The sequence below is a fragment of the Perognathus longimembris genome, chromosome 1 (assembly GCF_023159225.1).
Source record: "Perognathus longimembris pacificus isolate PPM17 chromosome 1, ASM2315922v1, whole genome shotgun sequence".
Taxonomy (NCBI): Eukaryota; Metazoa; Chordata; class Mammalia; order Rodentia; family Heteromyidae; genus Perognathus; species Perognathus longimembris.
In genome coordinates this window covers 69,607,363-69,629,467 of record NC_063161.1, presented here as the reverse complement: position 1 = coordinate 69,629,467, position 22,105 = coordinate 69,607,363, and the positions used below count along the sequence as shown (strand labels likewise).

At 47.2% G+C, this 22,105-nt stretch overlaps 1 protein-coding gene across 1 annotated transcript; it reads right to left on the bottom strand.

The window, feature by feature from the left end:
* Nucleotides 1-961: 961 nt before the first annotated feature.
* Arpc1a (actin related protein 2/3 complex subunit 1A) lies at nucleotides 962-18,323 on the bottom strand. Its single transcript, XM_048367671.1, has 10 exons — nucleotides 18,202-18,323; nucleotides 13,381-13,473; nucleotides 12,691-12,795; nucleotides 10,378-10,600; nucleotides 8,452-8,559; nucleotides 7,573-7,785; nucleotides 5,141-5,216; nucleotides 4,848-5,041; nucleotides 2,088-2,178; nucleotides 962-1,015 (listed from the first exon to the last, which is right to left on the bottom strand). Exons 2-10 carry the CDS (start codon nucleotides 13,442-13,444, stop codon nucleotides 977-979), a joined length of 1,113 nt encoding a protein of 370 aa, XP_048223628.1. The 5' UTR covers nucleotides 13,445-13,473; nucleotides 18,202-18,323; the 3' UTR covers nucleotides 962-976.
* Nucleotides 18,324-22,105: the final 3,782 nt, after the last annotated feature.

The following is a 22,105-nucleotide window of genomic DNA, read 5'->3' as shown; positions in this document are numbered from 1 at the left end:
TCCTTGTAGGTGTAGATGGACACACAGCCCTGTGGGATGGGGCAGGGCCAGAACTCTGGGCTCAAGGACACTCATGGAGCAAGCCAGGCCTCCCAGAGGCCACGGAAGGGCACAATGACTCTATGTCAGTCCTGCTGTCCTCTGTGAGGCCCTTGTTAGCAGCACCCGCTGTGGCTCTGGGCATTCAAGCTCAAAGCTACTCAGTATGTATTTTCTACCTGCTATGATCCTCAGCTTGGCCCAGTCAAACTTGAAGATGCAAAGAACAATAAAAAAGGGAAGAAGAGGAAGGCAGCCAGTGCAGGCAGGCCTCTCCCTGCCCAGAGCAACAGAGAGGGGGGAGCCTCAGCTTGGGCACAATAAACTAAGGCAAGATGATGTTCCTCCCCTCTTCCCGTCTCCTGCTGCTTGGCCCCAGGGCCCAGGCCACTGATGGGTGAGGTACTGAGGGGGTGCCTGGATCAACAGGTACCACAATCAACGGCTCCACAGGACATGCAACCGTCAAACTGGACTCTTAAAGATCTCACCCCCAAAATGGACTAGGCTAATGAGGGACTGGCCCACATTTGTTAAGCTAAAAATGGCGACAATATAAGGAAACAAAACCAAAAGCACATTCAGGATGTTTATTTCATTTTCTACCAGACAACATACATACTTCCTCCCCATTCCTTTAAGTTAGTGTGACATTTCCATAATAAACTAAAAGCTTTGGTCAAGAATGGAATGAAATAGCAAACACAAAACAAGATGAAAAACCCACTGCTGCCTTTAAAACCACCACATCCACCACTGCTGTGCTCGCAAACGCACACACACACAGACACAGACACACACACACACACACACACACACACTGAACACGCAGCCTTGTCAGTGTTCCGGGCGGCCGTCCTCACCCTCATGCGCATGGCGGGCGGCGTGCCAGGTCCTCAAGCGGGTCCTCACGCAGGCTGGCGGAGGCCCCCTCACTTCACATTATCCGGAGGCCCTGGATGGAAGCTTCCAAGGTCTTGAGGAAAGCAGAGGAAACTCGCTGACCCACCAGGTTGCCCACCAGGCTCCAGCCCACTCCCACCCCAGGACCCGCCACCCTAAGCTGGGAGCCCCTTGTTTCTACCACACAGCCTGCACCCATAAACCCCCTCCACGCTGGCCCTAGGGGTGAGGCTGCCCAGCACATAGAGCCATGTTATGCCATACATGGTGGAACTGCCATCCTTTGTCCCACCCCTGCTCTGCCCCTCCTGGGTGCCCCCTATCAGATCCCCAAGCAGACAGTGCAGTCTCCCTGCATTTGCATCACTGCGTCCTCACCCCCTCTCCTGGCTGGGGCACACACACTTTTACAAGTACCCACAGCTCTCCCTCCCAGCTCCATCTTAGGTGAGACAAGGCTGGGGTACATGGTAGTGCCGTGCCCCCATCCTCTCTCAACTCATCGCCCCTGCCCTACCCATGTGTGACAAGCCTGCCCTGCTCTGTCAAGGATGCCTTTGCCTCCAGATGCCCAGTGCTAGCACCGTGCCTGGAACCCAGCAGACATTAGTGCTCATTATACTAATCACCATAAGCCACAGAGTGCAGCCGAGCACCAAAATGCAGGCTGGTGGCCAGTGCAGGGCCTGCTTTGCCAGTACCACTTGGGCTCTCAGTGCCAGAGGGCATCGAAGGAGGGCTCTCATCCCACTCAGACTAGTGGTTCCCTCTGGTAAAGAAGGTCAGGGTTGTTTCTTTTGTCTGTTGTGGGACTTGAACTCAGGATTGGGTGCTGTTCCCAAGTTCATTCACTCTCAAGGATAGTACTCTACTTCTTTGAGCACAGCGCCACTTCCGGTTTTCTGGTGGTTAATTGGAAATATGAGTCTCACGGGCTTTTCTGCCCAGGCTAGCTTTGAACCGCAATCCTCAGGCCTTATTCTCCTGAGTGCCTGAGATTAAGTCATCGGTTCCCAGTCTGCCTGGTTAGGTTTTAAAGCAGCCACAGTGTAGCAACCTGACCTTCCACAGGTACAGATCTCACAACTTCAAAATGAGAAATATTTGTCTGACAAGCAGTTGCCACACAAAGGAGATTCATTTACCTTGAAATCCCAAATGGTCATGGCTCCATCGATGCCAGTAGTGCAGAATTTGCGACAGTCTTGCTTGTCGACCTCATAGATAGACACTTGGCTGGAAAAAGAGCAAAGATATGGTACAGTGCACAGGGAGCCCCATGTTCAGTGTACATGCCCTTTAAGAAGATGATGTGTTTTCCTTTAATTAATTTCTCTATTTTTCATTTGTTTTTTGGAGATAAACTCTTGCTACCATGTAGCTGAGGCTGTCTTTAATGATCTTTCTGCCTCAGCCTCCCGAGTGCCGGGATTACAGGCAACTGCCTGTAATCCTGGCTTATGAACTGTCTTTCACCCTGTTAATGGTAATGTGTCCAGCCATGTTAGACCACGGTGATCTGACTCATGAGTGACCCCAAAGCATTTCACTGCCAGGTGCATAGAAAAGACACAACTGAACCTTCAGGGGAGATGTGGCGGGATATGAAGCACAGTGGTTTGGGGAAGCCTCTCAGGGATGAGGGAGCAGGCTGTGGGACTGAGATGTGGCTCTGAGGTAGAACGCCTGGCTGGCAAGGACAAAGGTCTGAGTTCAAACCCAAGTACTGCCACAAAAGAAAACGGAAAAAAAAAAAAAGTGTAAGCCAACAGCAAAGACAGAAATGGGAAGAATTTGTTTTTCCATGATTAGAACTTGAGTGAAATCCAACCAACTCCAAACAAACTCTGGAATCACCCTGTTGGGCAGCTGGAGCCCAGAGCCCTCAACCTAAACTCAGCACCAGGCCCCTCCCCCGGGGCTGAGCAGCCATGACACGTGGTGTTCGAGGCTCTAAGAAAGCCAGCCCCTAGCTTAGACAGTTCCTTCTTTCTTTCTCCTCTGAGCCTTAGGGAAGGGGAGGCCACTTTGTCCAGCCAGAGAGCAGACAATGGCCTTCACATTTTTAAATGACTGGGAAAAAATGGAAAAGACCATTATCTCATGATGTGAAAACTCTGTGAAACTCACAGTCAGTGTGGAGCATTCTACTTCCTGCCTCAATGTAGAGCTGAAAAATATCACAGGCTGCTCAGCTCCCCCGTGGCCTTTGCTATCAGCGCCCCAATAGAAAAAAGGTGCGAACACTAGACTAGCAAAGAGCTAGTTTTTTCTTTTTGTATTTAAAAAGTTTTAATTTGTTTGAGATACAGTCTTTTATGTAGCCCAAGCTTGTCCTCAAACTTGCTTACTCTCATGCCTCAGCCTCCTGAGGCTGGGATTACAGGTGTATGTTACCAGACCTGACTTAAAAAATTTCGAATTCCCACAAATAAAAGTAGACTACCCAGTGTATAAGGGTTTCTCCTTTTACTTTTCACCGAAAAGCATCCGAGGAAATGAGAACTGTTCCCTTCCTGATAGCACAGAAATGAGAGAGAAATTCACTAGTCAATTAACAAAGTGGTTCCACAGAGAAAGCTCAACACCTTTGTGGTTTGACTTAAGCTCAGTTCACAATCTCAACACAGCTGGGCATTTTCAGACTTCTTTAAGTCCTACTGAACATGAAGCACAACCTACATTTAATATCTACATTTCTAAGCCCGGTACAAGTGGCTCACACCTACAAATCCTAATTATTCAGGAGGTTGAGATCTGAGAATAGTGGTTCAAGGGGTCTGGGAATATGGCCTAGTGGCAAGAGTGCTGAGTGCTTACCTCATATACATGAAACCCTGGGTTCAATTCCCCAGCACCACATATATAGAAAACGGCCAGAAGTGGCGCTGTGGCTCAAGTGGCAGAGTGCTAGCCTTGAGCAAAAAAAAAAAAAAAAGAAGCCAGGGACAGTGCTCAGGCCCTGTGTCCAAGGCCCAGGACTGGCAACATAATAAAAATAATATTTTTTTTTAAAAGAATAGTGGTTCAAAGCCAGTCTGGGCATGAAAATCTGTGAGACGCTTATCTTCAATGAACCACCAGAAAACCAGAAGTGGTGGTGTGACTCAAAGCGGTAGAGCACTAGCCTTGAGCCAAAGAGCTCAGGGACAACTCCCAGGCCCTGACTGAGTTCAGGCCCCATGACTTACAATAAAATAACATAACATAAAATAAAATTACATTTCTAGAAAAGGCCCAAAAGTTGCCTTTATTCCTCCTGCCAATAAAAGTCTCTGAGGTCAAAGGCCTAGTCATGTCAGGGCAGTGGCTAGCCTGTAATCCTAGCTTTCAGGGGGCTGAGATGTGCCTCCAGGGAGGGCTTCTGATCAGAGGCCTGTGATGCCTGTGACACAAGATGTAGGTCTCCTCCCATGCTCAACTGACTTGCTGAGAATCTCACAGCTCCATGCCCCTCCTGGTGGACACCAGTACCATCAGCACTTGGAAGGACAGCAGGACTGGGCAGTGGCGGTTCCCTCTGACGTGAGCTGAAAACCACAGCGTGGCAGTCAGGAAGGGCCCAGAGCCATCACTACTGTCCTTCCCATAGGGTGCTGAGTGAAGAACAGGGTTGGCCACACACAGGTCACCTGACTACTGTTGTTGTTTTTTTATTTTTGTGCCAGTTTTGGGGCTTGAACTCAGAGCCTGGGCAATGTCCTGGAGCTTTTGTGTTCAAGGCTAGCACTCTACCACTTGAGACACAGCTCTACTTCTGGCTTTTAGGTGGAGATAAGAGTCTCAAGGACTTTCTTGCCTGGGCTGCCTCTGAACGGTGATTCTCAGATCTCAGCCTGCTGAGTAGTTAGGATGACAGGCGTGACCACTTACCTTGTGACCTAGTGGCCAGGCTGGGTACCTACGTGATGCTGTTCTGGTGCAGCGTCTCCAGGGCAGCGTGGCGGTCCTCGGTGGTGGCCCTCTTGTCCATGTTGCGGAAGCGCTCCATGGCTGACATGTTGCGCTGGATGCTCTGTTTGGGGATGTCCAGCTTGGAGACAAAGGTCAGGCAGCCACGGTCATCATAGTTAAACAGCATGGGGCAGCAGTCGTGGCCCTGAGAGGATCAGTCAGTGAGCAGGGGCGGGGTCACAGGGCAGTACCAGGCCTGATCTGCAGATCACAGCAGTCCCCACAGAGGGCAGGGGATACTCACGGCAGCTACGACACTGTTCTCGGAGATGAAGGACACGCTGAGGAGTGGCAGGAACTCAGTCTTCAGAGTGGAAACCCTGAACACAGAACACATGTGACCCTGAGTGGAGCCAACCACACATCCTTAAGCACAGATGACAAAGGCCCCTGCTCCAGGGGGCTCTGCAGTGTCAGCTGATGCTGCTGAGCTGGGTGCCTCACTACTCAGGAGGCTGACATCTGAAGAATGCAGTTCAAAGTCAGCCCAGCAGGAAAGTCCACAAGACTCTCATATCCAGTTAATCACCAAAAGCCAGAAGTAGAGCTGTGGCACAAGTGGTAGAGTGCTAGTCTTGAGCAAAACAAGCTAAGGGTCATAGAAAAGCTCAGGGATGGCACCTAGGCCCTGAGTTCAAGGCCCATGTCCCAAGACTGACCAAAAGAAAAAAAAAAAAAAAGCTAAGGGTCAGAGCTCTAGTCCCTGAGTTCAAGCCCCAGGACCAGTACCTCCCAATAAAAAGAGAACCCTGACCTCTCCTGCAAGGGTCTCTAGCATGCAACGACCCCAAAGTGACCCTCGGGAGCTGAGGCTTTCCGGCTGGGGGCTATAACTAGAGATAGAGTGAGGCCTGGGCTGCACCCCGGCATGGAAAGAAATAGGAGTCGAGTTCTCTCTCTGCCCCTACTGATGCCCTTCTTATTCGGGACAGGCTCCCCACAAGCAGTGTGGCCCTGCTCCTCCGGCCATCAAGGTCACCCAATGGAGTGCCCGCTGCTAAGACTACTTTAAGTGCCGCCCTGGCAGGCACCCTCCCCACCTGTGTGCCTCCCCAATGGGCTGTGTGTGTTCAGCCTCCACCCCAACACCTGGCAACTCCAGGCAGAGTCAGGAGCACTGGGCCTCCAGACCCTGACTCGATGGGACAGCACTGGAGTGCTAGGTGCTGCCAAGGCATACTTCACTGTTCCGGCTGCAAGTATCCGTGAGTGGAACAAGGAAACGCATTTGCAAAAATAGAAAGGGCAAATTCTGAGACCCCTGATGGCAGGCAGGGCCTTGCACCGAGAATGTTCTCATGGCATAACCTCAGAAATCAACGCTAGCACCAGCGTGCCACTCAACAATGCACATTCGCTGGGGAGGTAAATCACTGCACAAATGGCCACACAGTCCATCCTGTGCAAATGGAAAGACAAACAAGTGCCTGTATTTGTACAGGAATTTTCCAGAAGGTAATGTTTATTTTTAAGGAGATTTTTCTTGTTTTCAGGGTAGGACCTAGCTAAGGAACCCAGGCTGGCCTTGAACTTGGGATCTTTCTCTCAGCTCCCAAGTGCTGGGATTATAGGCATACTACACTCAGCTTAGGAAGCTACATTTATAATAGAGGGAATCCTTACAAAAATAAAAACACATAAAATTAACAAAATCCATATTAAGTCCAGTTAGGAAGGGCTATGGCGTGTCATATCTCCCGGCTCTAGGGCAGTGGAGGAGGGGGGAGAGGCTCACTGCAACAGAGACTACACACAGCCTAGCATGTCTGAGACCTCTAGCAGCAAGCTACTGTTTGTTTTTCTGTCAGTCATCGGGCTTGAACTTGGGGCCTGGGCTCTGACCCTGAGGTGCTAGCACTCTATCACTTTGAGCCATGGCTCCACTTCCGGTTTCTTAGTGGTTCATTTGAGATAAGTCCCATGGAGTTTCCTGCCCAGGCTGGTTTTGAACTGTGATCCTCAGATCTCAGTCTCCTAAGCAGCTAGGTTTACAGGCGTGAACCATCAGTACCTGGCATAAGCTATCTTTAGCTACCACAGGCAACGCCGCAGCAGTAAAGACTCATGACAGGAAAACAATTGCAGTGTACGCCTTCTGCATCTAGTAACCATGTCAATTTTGTGCCAGGCTGGGCAAGTAGCACACTCACACGAGTGGCCACAGCTGACTTCTTCTCCAGCCACATCGAGCGGGTCAGTGGGTGATATGGACATCCATGGAGGAACAGGGTAAGCTGCCATTTTGAATATGAGCAGCAGAGCAGGAGGTTGTCCCAAAGAGTCACTGGCACCACTAACTTCAGGGACTGTTTATCCGAGGAAGTGCTGTCTTCATGGCAGGGTATGGCAGCACACCTCTGCCTGTAATCCCAGTACTTGGGAGGCAGATTCATAAATGTGAGGCCAGCTTAGTCTATACATCAAGACTGTCTCAAAAAGCCAGAAACAATAGATGTGTGTGTGTGTGTGTATGCACATGTGTATAGACATGACATAAACCACCGCAGAGATCACAGAATGGCGGGCCTGTAACATCACTGGCACCTGCAATCAGACTGGCATTTTCATGCCAGGGTGTGTCCAGGGAGCGGCAGTCCCGCTCACCATGGACACGGTCCACCTGCTCCCCACCTTCTAAATAAACAAACAAATAAATAAACGAAAGCAAATACGTACTGCACACTCTTGGAGGCATCAGCCACAGATACGGTGCTGTCGTGGCTGACCCAGGCAAGACGGTTTCCACTGGCGGAGAAGCTGACCCCGTGGACCCAGCCACCAGTACCACTGCCACCAAACTCTGACATCAGCTGACCAAAAGGCATCTTGCTGCCCCAGGGTGTACTAGCTGGCTTCTCATCCACTTCTTTAATATAGGCAGAAAATACTCTGCAGGGAGAGAAGGAAGACACAACCAAAGTGTACGTATACAGGTAGGGTGTGGTGGCTCACACCTGTAATCAAAGCTACAAGAGAGGAAGAGAACAGGAGGATAGTGCTTTGATACCAGTCCTGGCAAGAGACAAGCTCGGTATAGGAGTTACACACAAGTAATCCCAGATGAGTGGGAGGCATAGGTAGGAAAATTGCTGTCTGAGGCCAGCCCTCTGAAAAAAAAAATGCTACACCCTATCTCAAAAATGGCTAAAGAAAATAGGGCTGGGGGTGTGGCTCAAGTGGTAAAGCACCAGCGTAGAAAACACAAGAACCTAAGCTCAAGCTCCTGTACCAAAAATAAAAGGGGGGAAGGAGAGTACACAGAAGGACAAGAAAGACAAGCTGAGAGGAAGAAATGGAAGAGACAGCACAAACTAATCCTCCACTTGAAACAATGGCTGTACTGACTAAGGCAGGCTCCCCAGCCTGCCCTGCCCTTCCTACCACCACCATCTATCTTGGTGACTTGGTGACTGACTTGGTGACATAGCACAGCCATAAGGGCTGTGCACCACGGGCTCCTGCTATCTTTGTGGCCCTGCCAGTGTTTAGTATAGAACCTTGCAAAGACAAGGAACCATGAACAGCCCCAGCCTGTCAGTTCCCATGAATTCGCACCTGCATTTGAAGTCACATGACCCTGCAGCCAGCAAGACGTTGTTGGGATGCCAGTCCAGGCTAAGGACGGTAGAGCGGATCGGCTTCTTGATGTGCTTGCTCACCCACCTGCGGAAAGAGGAAAACCATGGTGGCTTATCTACACATGATCTACAAATGCCCCTGGTGGAAACATATGGAAGCATGGGCATAAAGTGGCATCAAGTCTCCTGGTAGAGAGCCAGTGTACTTCTGAAGAACAGAGAATCTGAGATCACATCACCTGTGATGTTAAACCTTTAAGATAAAAACTGAAGGCTGAAGCTGGCACCTATGGCTCATGCCTGTAAGCCTAGCTACTCAGGAGGCTGAGATCTGATGATCATGATGCAAAGCCAGCAGGAAAGTCCATGAGGCTCTTTATCTCCAATAAACTACTCAGAAAAAGCCAGAAGTGGCTCTGTGGCTCAAGTGGTAGAGCCAAAGCCATGAATAAAAGAAGCTCAGAGACAGTGCCCAGGTCTTGAATTCAAGCCTCAGACAGGCAAAAAAACAAAAACAAAAACCCCAAAAGCGGAAATTACTTCAATGTTTATTATAAACACCAAGGAATTTGTTACTGTGATTTAATTTTGGCTTAATTTCTTTTACAATTCTCCATGAAGCTATGGATTCTTTTATGTTTCCCATAGAGAAATCACAACCAAGTCATTAGAATTTCTTGTTGGAAAATAATCCTTTAATTCTGCACTGCCATTCAGAAAAGATTATTTATGCATAAAGTCAGTTGCTATTTTGGATTAGCTAAATCAATTTTTGTACCAAAAGTGCTGCTTTAAAAGCCAATCAGGGCAAGACTGGGAATATGGCCTAGTGATAGAGTGCTTGCCTTGTATACATGAAGCCTTGGGTTCAATTCCCCAGCACCACATATATAGAAAACGAGAAAACGGCCAGAAGTGGTGCTGTGGCTCAAGTGGTAGAGTGCTAGCCTTGAGCAAAAAGAAGCTCAGGGATAGTGCTCAGGCCCTGAATTTAAGCCCCAGGACTGGCAAAAAACAAAAATTTTTTAAAAAAAAGACTTTTCTCCAATTACTCAAAAAACAAAAGTAGAGTTATGGCTCTAAGTAGTAGAGTGCTAGCCTTGAGCAAAAGAGCTCAGGAACAGTACCCAGGCCCTGAGTTCAAGCACCACAAACTGACCAAAAGTGGGGGGGGGGAAGAGTCAATCAGTTAAGATATGGAGAGTAGAACTTAGAGCTAATAAATATTCTCCTGTAATTCTAAAAAGAAACAACAACAACAAAGTAAACCAGGAGCAGCGCCAATGGGTCACAACTGGAACCCTAGCTACTCAAGTGGTTGAGATCTGAGGTTCACAGTTCAAAGTCAGCCCAGGTAGCAAAATCCATGACACTCTTATCTCCAGTTAACAACCAGAAAACCTGAAGTAGAGTTATAGTTCAAGTGGCAAAAACAGGTCAGGGATAGTACCCAGGACCTGAGTTCAGGACTAGCAAAAAAAGATTAAGAAAACAGCATCTGGCAGCACAGACAAGAACTGTAGCACATTCTGCAGAAAAATCGAGTTAGAAGAGGAGAGGATGCTCACAGTAACTCTACTTTGATTAGAAAAAAAAATGTGAGGGCTGGGATATAGCTCAGTGGCAAAGCCCTTGCCTAGCAAGTGCGATGTCCTGGGTTCGATTCCCAGTACCAAAAAAGTTTTTTATTAATTTTTTAATGTGAGATTTGACTCATTCATTGCACCATAAGGAGAAGAAATACATGCTCAGAGGATGGAGGATTCTAGAAGGAAATCCTACAATCTCCCAATGAGGAGAACCCGGCACTGTCATTGGCCATTCACACAATGCCTCAAGAAGCCCCCAGTAGTCCAGCAGCGGATTCTGCAGAGAGGAACAGGAGGAGACCCATGGTACTCACCAGTCATTTTCAGACTCGAAGTAACAAACAGAAATGAGTCGTGCACCACTGCCCACAGCAAATTTGTTCTCCAGGGGTGACCACTTCACAAACGTGGCTGCACGATTAATCCTCAGGATCACCAGCGTGGGCTTCCACACGCCGTCTTTCTGACTCCAGACATAGGCATTTCGGTCTGCCCCGCAAGTGACTATGCGGTCGCTCTTCGGAGCCCAGTCAATGCCTGAAAGTGTGACAAGCGCCATCTGCTGTGATGGTGGGTAGGGCTGGCAGAACACTGCGCTTGACAGCTTCCTCTTGACAGGCCTCGCCGCAAGCTCACAACACAAGAACCTTTCTCTGCAAAGCATCTGGCACTCAGGAAGTCCCGTGAGGCCAGGTATGACATAGCTCATTGGATTTAAGGGTACAGAAATTGATCACAAAACAAAAAGACTAATCACAACCTTGTATTTAACTTCATTTGCACCTCAATTAAAAGCTGGTAGGAGGCAGGTGTGGTTGGCCTCACTTATAATCCCAGCTTTTAGGAGGCTGAGGTCAGTCTGGGCCACCCAGTGAGATACTCCCAAAAAACAAAACAAAAAAAATCAAGGCAATTCAATAAACTCTGAGACCATACCCTAGAACTCTGCTGTCCCTTTCGTGTTTGCCCTACTTGTGTTCTATATAGTATTAACTAGGCTTTTCTTCTACAGTGCTTCAGAAAATCTGTTTTTCCTGAAGTTACTATCTTCCTGAGAAAAGGTATTTGTTTCTTGATCTCCTATCAGAGAATTATATTTTGACTTTCCAACAGCAGATTTTTTTTTTTCTTCAAATTTAAACATTGAGGGCTGGGGATATAGCCTAGTGGCAAGAGTGCCTGCCTCGGATACACGAGGCCCTAGGTTCGATTCCCCAGCACCACATATACAGAAAATGGCCAGAAGCGGCGCTGTGGCTCAAGTGGCAGAGTGCTAGCCTTGAGCGGGAAGAAGCCAGGGACAGTGCTCAGGCCCTGAGTCCAAGGCCCAGGACTGGCCAAAAAAAAAAAAAAAAAAATTTAAACATTGAAACAAGTGTGGTGGCTCATGCCTGTAATCCTAGCTACTCAGGAGGCTGAGATTTAAGGATCACAGTTGGAAGCCAGTTGGGGCAGGAAAGTCTGGAAAACTCATCTCCAATTAAGCACCAGAAAAAGCTATAAGTGTGGGCTGGGAATGTGGCTTAGTGGTAGAGTGCTTGCCTAGCATGCATGAAGCCCTGGGTTCGATTCCTCAGTACCATATAAACAGAAAATCTGGAAGTGGCACTGTGGCTCAAGTGGCAGAGTGCTAGCCTTGAGCACAGAGAAGCTCAGGGACAGTGCCCAGGTCCTGAGTTCAAGTCCCAGAACTGGAAGAAAAAAAAGCTGAAAGTAGAGCTGTGGCTCAAATGGTAGAGCACTAGCCTTGGTCAAAAAAAGCTCAGGGGCAGCACCCAGGCACAAAAACAGAAACAAAAATCCTGCTATGTGAGTGGACAGAAAACAGGCCCAAGTTCAAAGAACCTCAGAAAAGAAGTAAAGTGATAAAGAACATAAGTACGTCATACTTTTTGAGAGACTTTCATCTTATCCTTTCTCATTTAAAAATATTTCCTAATGCTAACCTTCCAATTTAAGATCCAAATGTCCTCTTTCTTAAGCATAAGGTCATTGGCAGAGGAACTTAAAACAGGCCAAAGCTAATAGATATAAGGTCCTGGGAAGCAAGCGCAATTAAAATAGAAATGACGACTTCAGTGATATACTTGTTCATAGCACTCACGAGCAACATGCCCAAACCACTGGCCAAAGCAAGACTGCCAGGATTACTTGCCATAGAGCCTGAGAAGTTTTGATCTGTTAGACCAAACAGTTCACTGAGCAACTGCTCTGCCAAAACACAGTCAAAAAGGGAACATGATGGCAGAATACTAAAGATACTAAAGATCACTTATGAATACATAAACATACATGTAAATGCATTAAAAATGAAGTAGTGCTGGGCACCGGCGGCTCACACCTATAACCCTAGCTACTCAGGAAACTTAAGATTTGAGAATTGCAAAGCCAGCCCCAGCAGGAAAGTCCATGAGACTCTTATCTCCAACAAACCAGTAAAAACTCAGAAGTGGAGTTGTGGGCCAAGTGGTAAAATGCCAGCCTTGAGCATAAAAACCTCAAGAGCAATCCCCAGGTCCTAAATTCAGCAAACTGCCTCACAGCTTTAAATAATGGGGCTCACTTCCTGCCCAAGCCCATGCACTGAAAGGCTGCATGCTCTAAGGGGAGGCAGGTGCGCCTCTCACCTGTGATGTGTCCATTGTGCTCCTTTAGCTCCTGAGCCTTCACCCACTGGCTCCCATTCTTCTTGTAGATGTGTACCTCGTGATTATTGGGGCTAAGGGCGATCTCTGGAAAAAGAAATCCGCAAAACTGTTAATATCCAATCTAAAGATGCCACCAAAACAAAAAGAGATGTTACAAGTGCTGTCTTGAAAATAAAAAAAGCTTGGCCTGGGAATATGGCTTAGTGGTAGAATGCTTGCCTAGCATGCATGAGGGCCTGGGCTCAAGTCTTCAGTACCACAGAAAAAGCCAGAAGTAAGGGCTGGGAATATGGCCTAGTGGCAAGAGTGCTTGCCTCCTATACATGAAGCCCTTGGTTCAATTCCTCAGCATCACATATATAGAAACAGCCAGAAGTGGTGATGTGGCTCAAGTGGCAGAGAGCTAGCCTTGAGCAAAAAGAAGCCAGGGACAGTGCTCAAGTCCTCAGTCCAAGCCCCAAGACTAGAAAAAAGAAAGAAAGAAAGAAAAAGCCAGAAGTGGTGCTGTGGCTCAAGTGGTAGTGCTAACCTTGAGCAAAAAAGCTTAGAGACAGTGCCCAGACCCTGAGTTCAAACCCTTAGGACTGACACAACAACAAGAAAAAGATACATAGTTTTGACAAGCTTCAAAGGTATCAAATACTGTAGGGAAGTCAGCAGCATACTTACGAGTTCGGTCCCTGTTCCAGGCATGACAGGTGATGGGCTCTAGTAAGAACTGGTGCAGCGACATGATTCTCAGTGTGTTCTAAGAACAGAAAGCTGCAACAGGCAACAGAAACAAGCATTTCAAATGGCAGGCAACCAGTTTTTAACTTATGAGGACCCTGAACTGTTTGGGTATAACTCACACATTGTTCTCTCATTAAAAAGAATCAACTTCAAAACATAAGCATTTAAATAGAACTAGCATTGTAAAACACCAGTGTAGACTCTGAAACCATGGGTTAAAGTTTGTGGGGGAAACAGGCTTATTTACATAGCCTCAGATTATCATCCCACAAAGCACTCATAAATTACAAAGGGTAACATATGGCTTCTCAATAAATCCAGCAGTCACTATAGTTAACTGATCAAACTTCTTATCAAATAGCAAGGCAATCTTCCCTAACAGGCCTCCTAAGGAGAGGCAAGAGAAAGCAAATGCACACTGCCATTTTAACAGTGACCTAGTTGGTCATCCAGACTAGACAAGACCAAGAAGATGGGCTGTGATGAGAAATGACCATGGGCCCACAGGTCACAGGACTATTCTGAGGCAACAGGGTCACCCAATCTAGAACGCCCTTGCATTCAACAGGCCTTCACTCTTAAGAAAGAAAGAAAGAAAGAAAGAAAGAAAGAAAGAAAGAAAGAAAGAAAGAAGAAAGAAAGAAAGAAAGAAAGAAAGAAAGAAAGAAAGAAAGAAAGAAAGAAAGACAGAAAGGAAAATAAAAGAAAAAGGCAATACAAAGCTGGGTGCAGGTGGCTCACACCTGTAATCCTAGCCACTTAGAAGACTGAGATCTGAGGGCCATAGTTCAAAGCCAGCCAGAGCAGGAAAGTCTGTGAGACTCTGATCTCCAAACAAGCCAGAAGCAGAGCTATGGTTCAAGTGGTAGGGTACTAGCCTTGAACAAAAAAAGCTCAGGGGCAGTGCCCAGACCCTGGAGTCAAACACCAGGCCTGGTGCTCACACACAAGACAACATGAGAAGAAAACAGTTGCAGACTTAATATATAGATGCAACTGATTACACTCAGTTGAAACAGTTACAAAAGGCATAAGCTGTCAGGCAACAAGTGCTAGGGATGGAACCCAGGGCCTTGGATACGCCAGGCAAATGCTCTACTGCTGAGCCACATCCCCAGCTCAATAGCATACTGGACAACTGGGAAACCTTGGGTTTGAGCTATTGTGTAATAACAAGGAATTCTTTTCACTTTCGTTGTTTTTTTTTTGCCAGTCCTGGGCCTTTTGGACTCAGGGCCCGAGCACTGTCCTTGGCTTCTTTTTGCTCAAGGCTTGCACTCTGCCACTTGAGCCATAGGCCACTTCTGGCCGTTTTCCATATATGTGGTGCAGGGGAATTGAACTCAGGGCTTCAAGTATACGAGGCAAGCACTTTTGCCACTAGGCCATATTCCCAGCGCCCTCTTTTCACTTTCTTAGCTATTATAAAGGCACATGCCATTAGGCAGGGGCATGTCTTTGCTTTTAGGAGATAAAGATGAACAGCTTGGGATAAAATCTTTTTTTTTTTGGCCAGTCCTGGGGCTTGGACTTAGGGCCTGAGCACTGTCCCTGGCTTCTTTTTGCTCAAGGCTAGCACTCTGCCACTTGAGCCACAGCGCCACTTCTGGCTGTTTACTGTGTATGTGGTGCTGGGGAATTGAACCCAGGGCCTCATGTATACGAGGCAAACACTCTTGCCACAAGGCCGTATCCCCAGCCCTTGGGATAAAAATCTTACAACATCTTCTGTAACTTGTTTCCTGTTGTTCAGGATAGAAAATATGAATGTGGCAAAAAAAAACCCCAAACCTAGTTAATAAACTGTCAAGCCAGTGAGTATAGGCAAAAAGTACACAGGTGATTTATATTATTGTTTAACTATTTTACTTTGGATAAAAAGCAAGAGTATGAAAAACATTCCTCAAATTAAAAAACAAATTAATCTCTCTCTCTCAAAGTACACTAGTCTTAAATCTACTCAAATAGCAATTATTTCTTCAACTGGGGAAATTTTCCCCAAAAATGAGCCAGTCTTCCTTCACACAGCTTTGTCATTTCCTTTTTCTTTTCTTTGGTGGTACTGGGAGGCTTGGCATTTGTTAGGCAGGTGCTCTACCCTCTGAGGCACATCTATAGGCCCAGTATTGCTATTTTTGTGTGGATGCCAGTCCTGGGGCTTGAACTTAGAGCATGGGCACTGTCCCTGAGCTATCTTGTGCTCAATGCTAGCTCTACATTTGAGCCACAGATCTACTTCCAGCTTTTTTAAAAAAAAGTTTTTAATTGGAGATAAGAGTCTCATCATACCAGGATGTAGCTCAGTGGTAAAGCACTTGCTCAGCAAATGCAACATCCTAAGTTTGATTCCCAGTACCAAAAAAGAAAAGACAAATATGTGTGTGTGTCACAGTTGTTTTTAGAAGTCTCATGAACTTTCCTGCCTGGCTTCAAACCATGATCCTTCTATCTCAGCCTCCTGAGTACCTAGGATTAACACCTTGCCAAGTTGGTTATTTCTAAGAGGCACTCTCACTACAGACAAGCTTCAACACCCTTACCTAATTTGTGTTAACCTAGGGAGAATATTGAAATGTATATTTTTGTGAAAAGGAGTTTTTGTCTTTGGGACTCAGTATCTTTTACGTAGCCCCAGCCTGACCTCCAGTTCCTGGCCTTCCCAGTGCCTCTCAGACTCCCTGCTTGCTCCTCTCTGGCAGTTGATGCTTACCCCAACTGTTCTGTCACAACTGAGCCTTTCAAAATAACACATCCTGTCATAAATATCTCTAATGAAAGCAACTGAATTTAAAAGCAAAATCTTACTGACTGCCACAAAATTTGTTGGCAAACGAATAATTTCAGGGAATATCTGTATAAGAAAAGCATATATTTCATGTGTAGCTGTAGACAAAGTCGTTCAAAAGAGGTTTGCAGTCATGCAATGGCATAATTACTTCTTAAATTGCACTTCTAATTTTGTTCTATCACTCAAGTTCTATATTTGAACATACATTCAAACCAGTCTTTTATAATCATGTGGCTATTTTAAGTCTGCAGGCCCAGACAATAATCCATGTTAGTCAAGTTTATAATGCATGCTGTGAACATAACCTGGGACTTTTGTACCAAGAAAAACATACTTCTGACATAGGGTGATAATTATAATCTCTCCAATGATTGGCATTTAAGTGGAATCTACAAATCTTTGTGCTAATAAGGCTAGAGAGGAAAAAATGGGGACAAAAGAGTGGTGAAATTAAATATAACAAGCTCTTTCGACTGTCAGCACTGAGAGAATAAAATGACTTATGGAACAGTAGGATTCCAGGGACTCCCATTCCTGCTCTTCCTGGATCACAATGAGCAGTGCCATTCTGATGTATGGACACTGAACTTGGATACATTGACATAAACTGTGAGTTCCTGACCTTAAAAGTATCTACACAAGTGGGAATTTCAATTCTGTGTTTAGGTTCAGTTTTCAATACTGTGATTCATCTAGTTTCTAATCGCTTAGTCACTTAAGACACAACCCAGCCACAGCAGGTACTTCTAGGAGATTGCCACACCCTCCCCTCCCAGGGCCCACAGGTTTCCACTCCAGTGAGGCCAGCAGATCTAGCACATAAGATTAGATATTTAGCTCAATGTACTGCCACTCTCCCTCCAAAGGCAACAGTTTTAATCTTCCAAAATGATTCCCCTTTCTTTAATTGGGAACCCTAGAATACCAGCCAAATATTTTGTGGTTGGAAGCAACCAAATAGTTACAACCCACTCCTTACCAGGGTAAATACACCTTCCTCACTGATAACCTGAGACTTCAGATTTCTGAAATCCAAGAGCCTACAGGAAAGCAGAGGGTTAGGTAAAAACTAACAGAAGAGGAGTGAGTGAGGGTAATTTCAGTAATTTGAGTTGTAGACAGAAAGCTCCAAAGTTGCAGTATGAAAGCAGATGGCTGTATAATCAGATTCTAAAGTACAATTAACTAAGGGACTACCATGTTCCCAACACTAAAGTACCAGTCTGGCGCTAAAAACCTACATAAATCTGCCATCATTCTGGTTCTCACATCTGGGGTGGGGGAGAAAGACAGACATGCAGTAATATTAGTTAATATTTATTGAACACTTACTCTGGGCCAGAAACTATTCTCAGCAATTTTAAATATGCAAACAAGTGGATGAGGAAACTGAGATACAGAAAAGGCACCTTTCCAGAGTCACCCAAGTGATGGCTTTGAGAAAGATGGGAACTTAGGTGATTCTAAAGGAAAGGGTTCCGAGCATACAATTTTGATTAGGAGGAAGGTGGCCTAGGAACCGGGCGAGCTTAAAGAACTCGAGGGGCGGTTCTCCTCCGGTTGGAGAGGGTCCCCCCAATACCTAGAGGGCGGCCCCTGGCAAACATTAGACGCTAAGGAAGAAGGGCCCCTCGCAAGGGTCCAATTGAGGGGAGATCGGCCCATTTTAACTCAATTATATGGTCTGTATCTGGGTGGATGCTCAAAGGTGAGGGACCACTAGGGCTGCCGGGGTGCCGGGGAGGTGGGCGGACAATCTTGAGAAGACCGATCCGTACCAGTGGGGACCCCAGGAGCTTGTGGAGCGTCACGGTTACCCGGGGTCCCCAGGTCCCACCCTCGGCTTCTCAGGAGGCCCAGCGGGGAGGCCCGGCCGCCCCCCAGCCTAAGCCCCGCGGGCACGAATTCCACGCGAAACGAAGGGACAGTCGTGGCTCGTAGGACCGGCCGCTCGCCTCGCGGCCCCTTACCTGGGGTCGGGGCGGTTCCGGGGCTCGGGCCGGAGGATTCGCGGACTCTGGTCAGTCGACGCGAACGGGCTCCGGCGGGCGCGCGGGCGGAGGACGGAAGCCGGGAGGGAGCGGCTGACAGGTCCCGGAAGTCGCCAGGGCGCTTGCGCGGCGCGGTCGCAAGCCGGTGTGCGCACGCGCACGGCTCTGCGGGCTGGGCCGGGGTCGGGCCGCGGAGGAAGGCTGGCTCTCCCCGCAGTCGAGGGCACAAGGCGACTTCACGAAGGTTGTGACCAGGCCGCGCGCGTCGGGGAACATTCTCCTCGGGGTCGAAGAGCGAGGTGTGCGCTCTTTTGTTCAGACGCCAGTTACTGAGGATTTTTTGTTCTTTTATCAATCGTGGGGCTTGAACTCAGGGCCGGGGCGCTGCCCCTGAGCTCTTCGGCTCAAGTCTGGCGTTCTACCATCGCGCCACTTCTTTCCCTTCCCTCCCTTCCTTCCCCTCTCCCTTCCCTCCCTGTGGTTCTTTGGCGATGAGTCGTGTGGACTTTTCCTGCCTCGGCTGGCTTCCTCGCAATCTTCGGATCTCAGCCTCCTGAGTAGTTAAGATTACAGGCGTGAGCACCGGCGCCCCGCCAAGATTGCGGACTTGTGGTTTTCTTCCTGCGCCTGGAGAGCGACTAAGTGCTAGTCTTTTCAGAGCTTCAGCGGCCACAGGTGACCTGTGATCGGCTTGTGGTCTTGTTCCCTTTGTTCAAAGCCACTGAGATCCACTCATCCCGCCCCCCCCCCCCGTCCCTTCCTCCCCTCCCTCTTCCTTCCTCCCCTCCCCTCCTCTCCCTTTTCCATCCCTTGAAAAAAAAGAGAAGTTGGAGGGAACTTCGCAACTACTCCAAAATGTGAAGATGCACTTTCCAGAAATGCCCTGAAACCCCCTACTTCCAGCCAGGCAGACTGCTGCCCTTGAACCTGTAGAATAGAAATTCAGGGGCGAGCACCCTGTGTCACTAACCTGTCGCCAACATTGTGCTTGCTCTGTTCCCGATGATGATTTGTTTGGCTACCTTGCTGTGAAATAACAACTCTGCCTTAACAGATATAATAGTCTATTCTGAGCCGGAAGTGACATCAGTTCAAATTACTCTGAATGACATCTATCTTCAAATTACTCTGAATGACATTTATAGTCATGGGAGAGGTTACTCAAATGTTTACAGTCTCAGGACAAAAGCAAGGCATAAATCAATAATTTTATCAGTGTAGGGCTTCAGCTAGGTGGGGGACTCAAATCGCTTCCTATGGGTTTGATATTCCAGCATTTCTTAGCTTTGGGTGGGTAAGGGCCTGGGGCCCCCTAAGCTTAGTGATCCTTTCCCAGAGGTTTACACAGTAGTCGTGGGAATGTTAGCTCAAATACAAAAACCAAGGTGAATGGCGATTCAGGTGTCTAAGGTAGTTAGTCCAAGATCATTTTGTCTCTAAACCTGCAATTCCATCTCTCCATAAGCACTAGGTTAATACCAATTCAACTTTTGGGAGTTTCAGTTTACAAACTCAGGCTTGCTGGAAGATGTGGTATAGTAGTCATGAGCTGATGGTTCATACCTATAGCCCTGGCTACTCTGAAGGCTGAAATCTGAGAATTCTTCTACCTCAGCTTTCTGAGTGCTAGGGTTCTAAGCATGCTCCTCAGGACCTGGCAGCAGGGCATTTTTTATTAGTCTAAGACCTAGCATAGGAAGAAGTAGAAATAATGCTCAGCAGGCTTCCCCTTCCCCCCAGCCTTTGATTCAACTCCTAAGTTAAGATTGGCCTTTTTCTAGCAGATCTCCTGTCTTGATGCCCAGTAGCTTGTGGGTGGGAGGGTTAGAAGTTTCTGTGATGATTTCCTGAGGAGCCCAGGAACCTAGCTCAAGACATTTAGAAAAGCTATTTAGTCATTGGCCCATTTTCTCTGCAGATTGTAGTTATCTGTGCCCTGACTTTGACCATTGTGGATTACCAATCTTTTCTTTGTTTCTTTTTTGGTGCCTATCCTAGAAGTTGAACTCAGGGCTTTTTGCTCAAAGCTAGCACTCTACCACTTGAATCACAGCTCCACTTCTGGGTTTTTGGTGATTGGAAATAAGAATTTCACAGAATTTCCTGCCAAGGCTGGCTTTGAACCACAATCCTCAAATCTCAGCCTGAGTAGCAAGGACTACAGATGTTAGCCACCAGTGCCCAGCTAGTACAATTATTTTGCAAAACCATTCTGCAACCAAATGGCCTTAGACAAACAGTGTATGTCACAAGTCCTTTTTCTCTCTTTTTTTTTTTTAGTATTAGGTTTTAGTATTCTTTGTTTTGCTTTGTTTGCCAGGCCTGGGGCTTGAACTCGGCCTGAGCACTGTCCCTGGTTTCTTTTTGCTCAAGGCTAGCACTCATCACTTGAGCCACAGTGCCACTTCTGGCTTTTATCTGTATATGTGGTGCTGAGGAATTGAACCCAGGGCTTCATGTATATGAGGCGAGCACTTTACCACTAGGCCATATTCCCAGCCCAGGCTTTAGTATTTTTACTTTTAGTATTAGGGTTTTTTGGTGTTTTTTCTTTGTGGGTTTTTTTTTTTTTTGGTGTTAGGACTTGAACTCAAGGTCTGGGCACCAATCTTTACCCTTTTCACTTAAGACTGGTGCTCTTCCACTCAAGCCACAGTTCTACTTCTGGCTGGTTAGTTGAAGATCAGAGCCTCACAGGCTTCCTGCCTAAGCTGGCTTTGAATCTTGATCCTCAAATGCCAACCTGAGTATCTAGTATCGTATTACAGGGGTGAGCTACTAGTTCTAGCAGGTCCATTTTCTTAGCAATATGAAGCCAAAAACTTTACCTCAAAGCCAGGTGCAGGTGGCTCATGCCTGTAATCTTAGCTACTCAGAAGGCTGAGATCTGAGGATTACAGCTTGATGCCAGCCTATGAAGGAAACTCCATGAGTTTTTTGTTGTTGTTTTGTTTTTTGTTTTTGCCAGTCCTGGGTCTTGGACTCAGGGCCTGAGCACTGTCCCTGGCTGCTTTTTGCTCAAGGCTAGCACTCTATCTCTTGAGCCACATCACCACTTCCAGCCTTATGTGGTGCTTCATGCATGCTAGGCACTCTACTGTTAAGCTACATTCCCAGCCCTCCATGAGACTGTTTATCTCCCAATAATCTACTAAAAAATGCTGGAAGTTACTAGGCACCAGTGGCTCATGCCTGTGATCCTGGCTACTCAGGAGGCTGAGATCTGAGGATTGTGGTTCAAAGCCAGCCTGGGCAGGAAAGTCTGTGAGACTCTTATCTCCAATGAACCACCAGAAAACTGGAAGTGGTGCTGTAGCTCAAAGTGGTAGCATGCTAGCCTTGAGCTGAAGAGCTCAGGGACGGAGCCCAGGCCTAGAGTTCAAGCCCCAGAAGTGACAAAAATGAAAAATCCCCTTTTCCTCAGGTTACCCTTCAAGGACTTTTCTAGTTCTGCTGTTAGGAAGTCACATACACATCTGGACCCTGCTCCCTGCAAGGTGGGGGGCTGCTTTGGAATTCCTGGAGTATGGGGGACCATATTCCAGGAAATCACCATGATGTCTTCTTAAGGCCTCGGGGGATAGCCCCCACATTTCAGCCAGAAGCCTGAAGCTGACACCAAGCTAGGCCAAAATGCCCTCAGGATAAGCACATACATCCTAGGAAAGGAACTTGGGAAGTGTCTTAATTACCAGGCTTAATGGGCTGTGTGCCAAGCATTGCAATGAAACTTCAGGGGAGGGACTCAGTACTTGTTTCTTGGTTTAATAGTTGAGGAAATGGAAGGTTAGAGTACTCCTGGGCAAATGGAATCCCTGTCTGTCTTCAGGGTGTCAGGATAACTTAGCCATAGCTATGAAGACTAGAACAAAATTGGAACAAC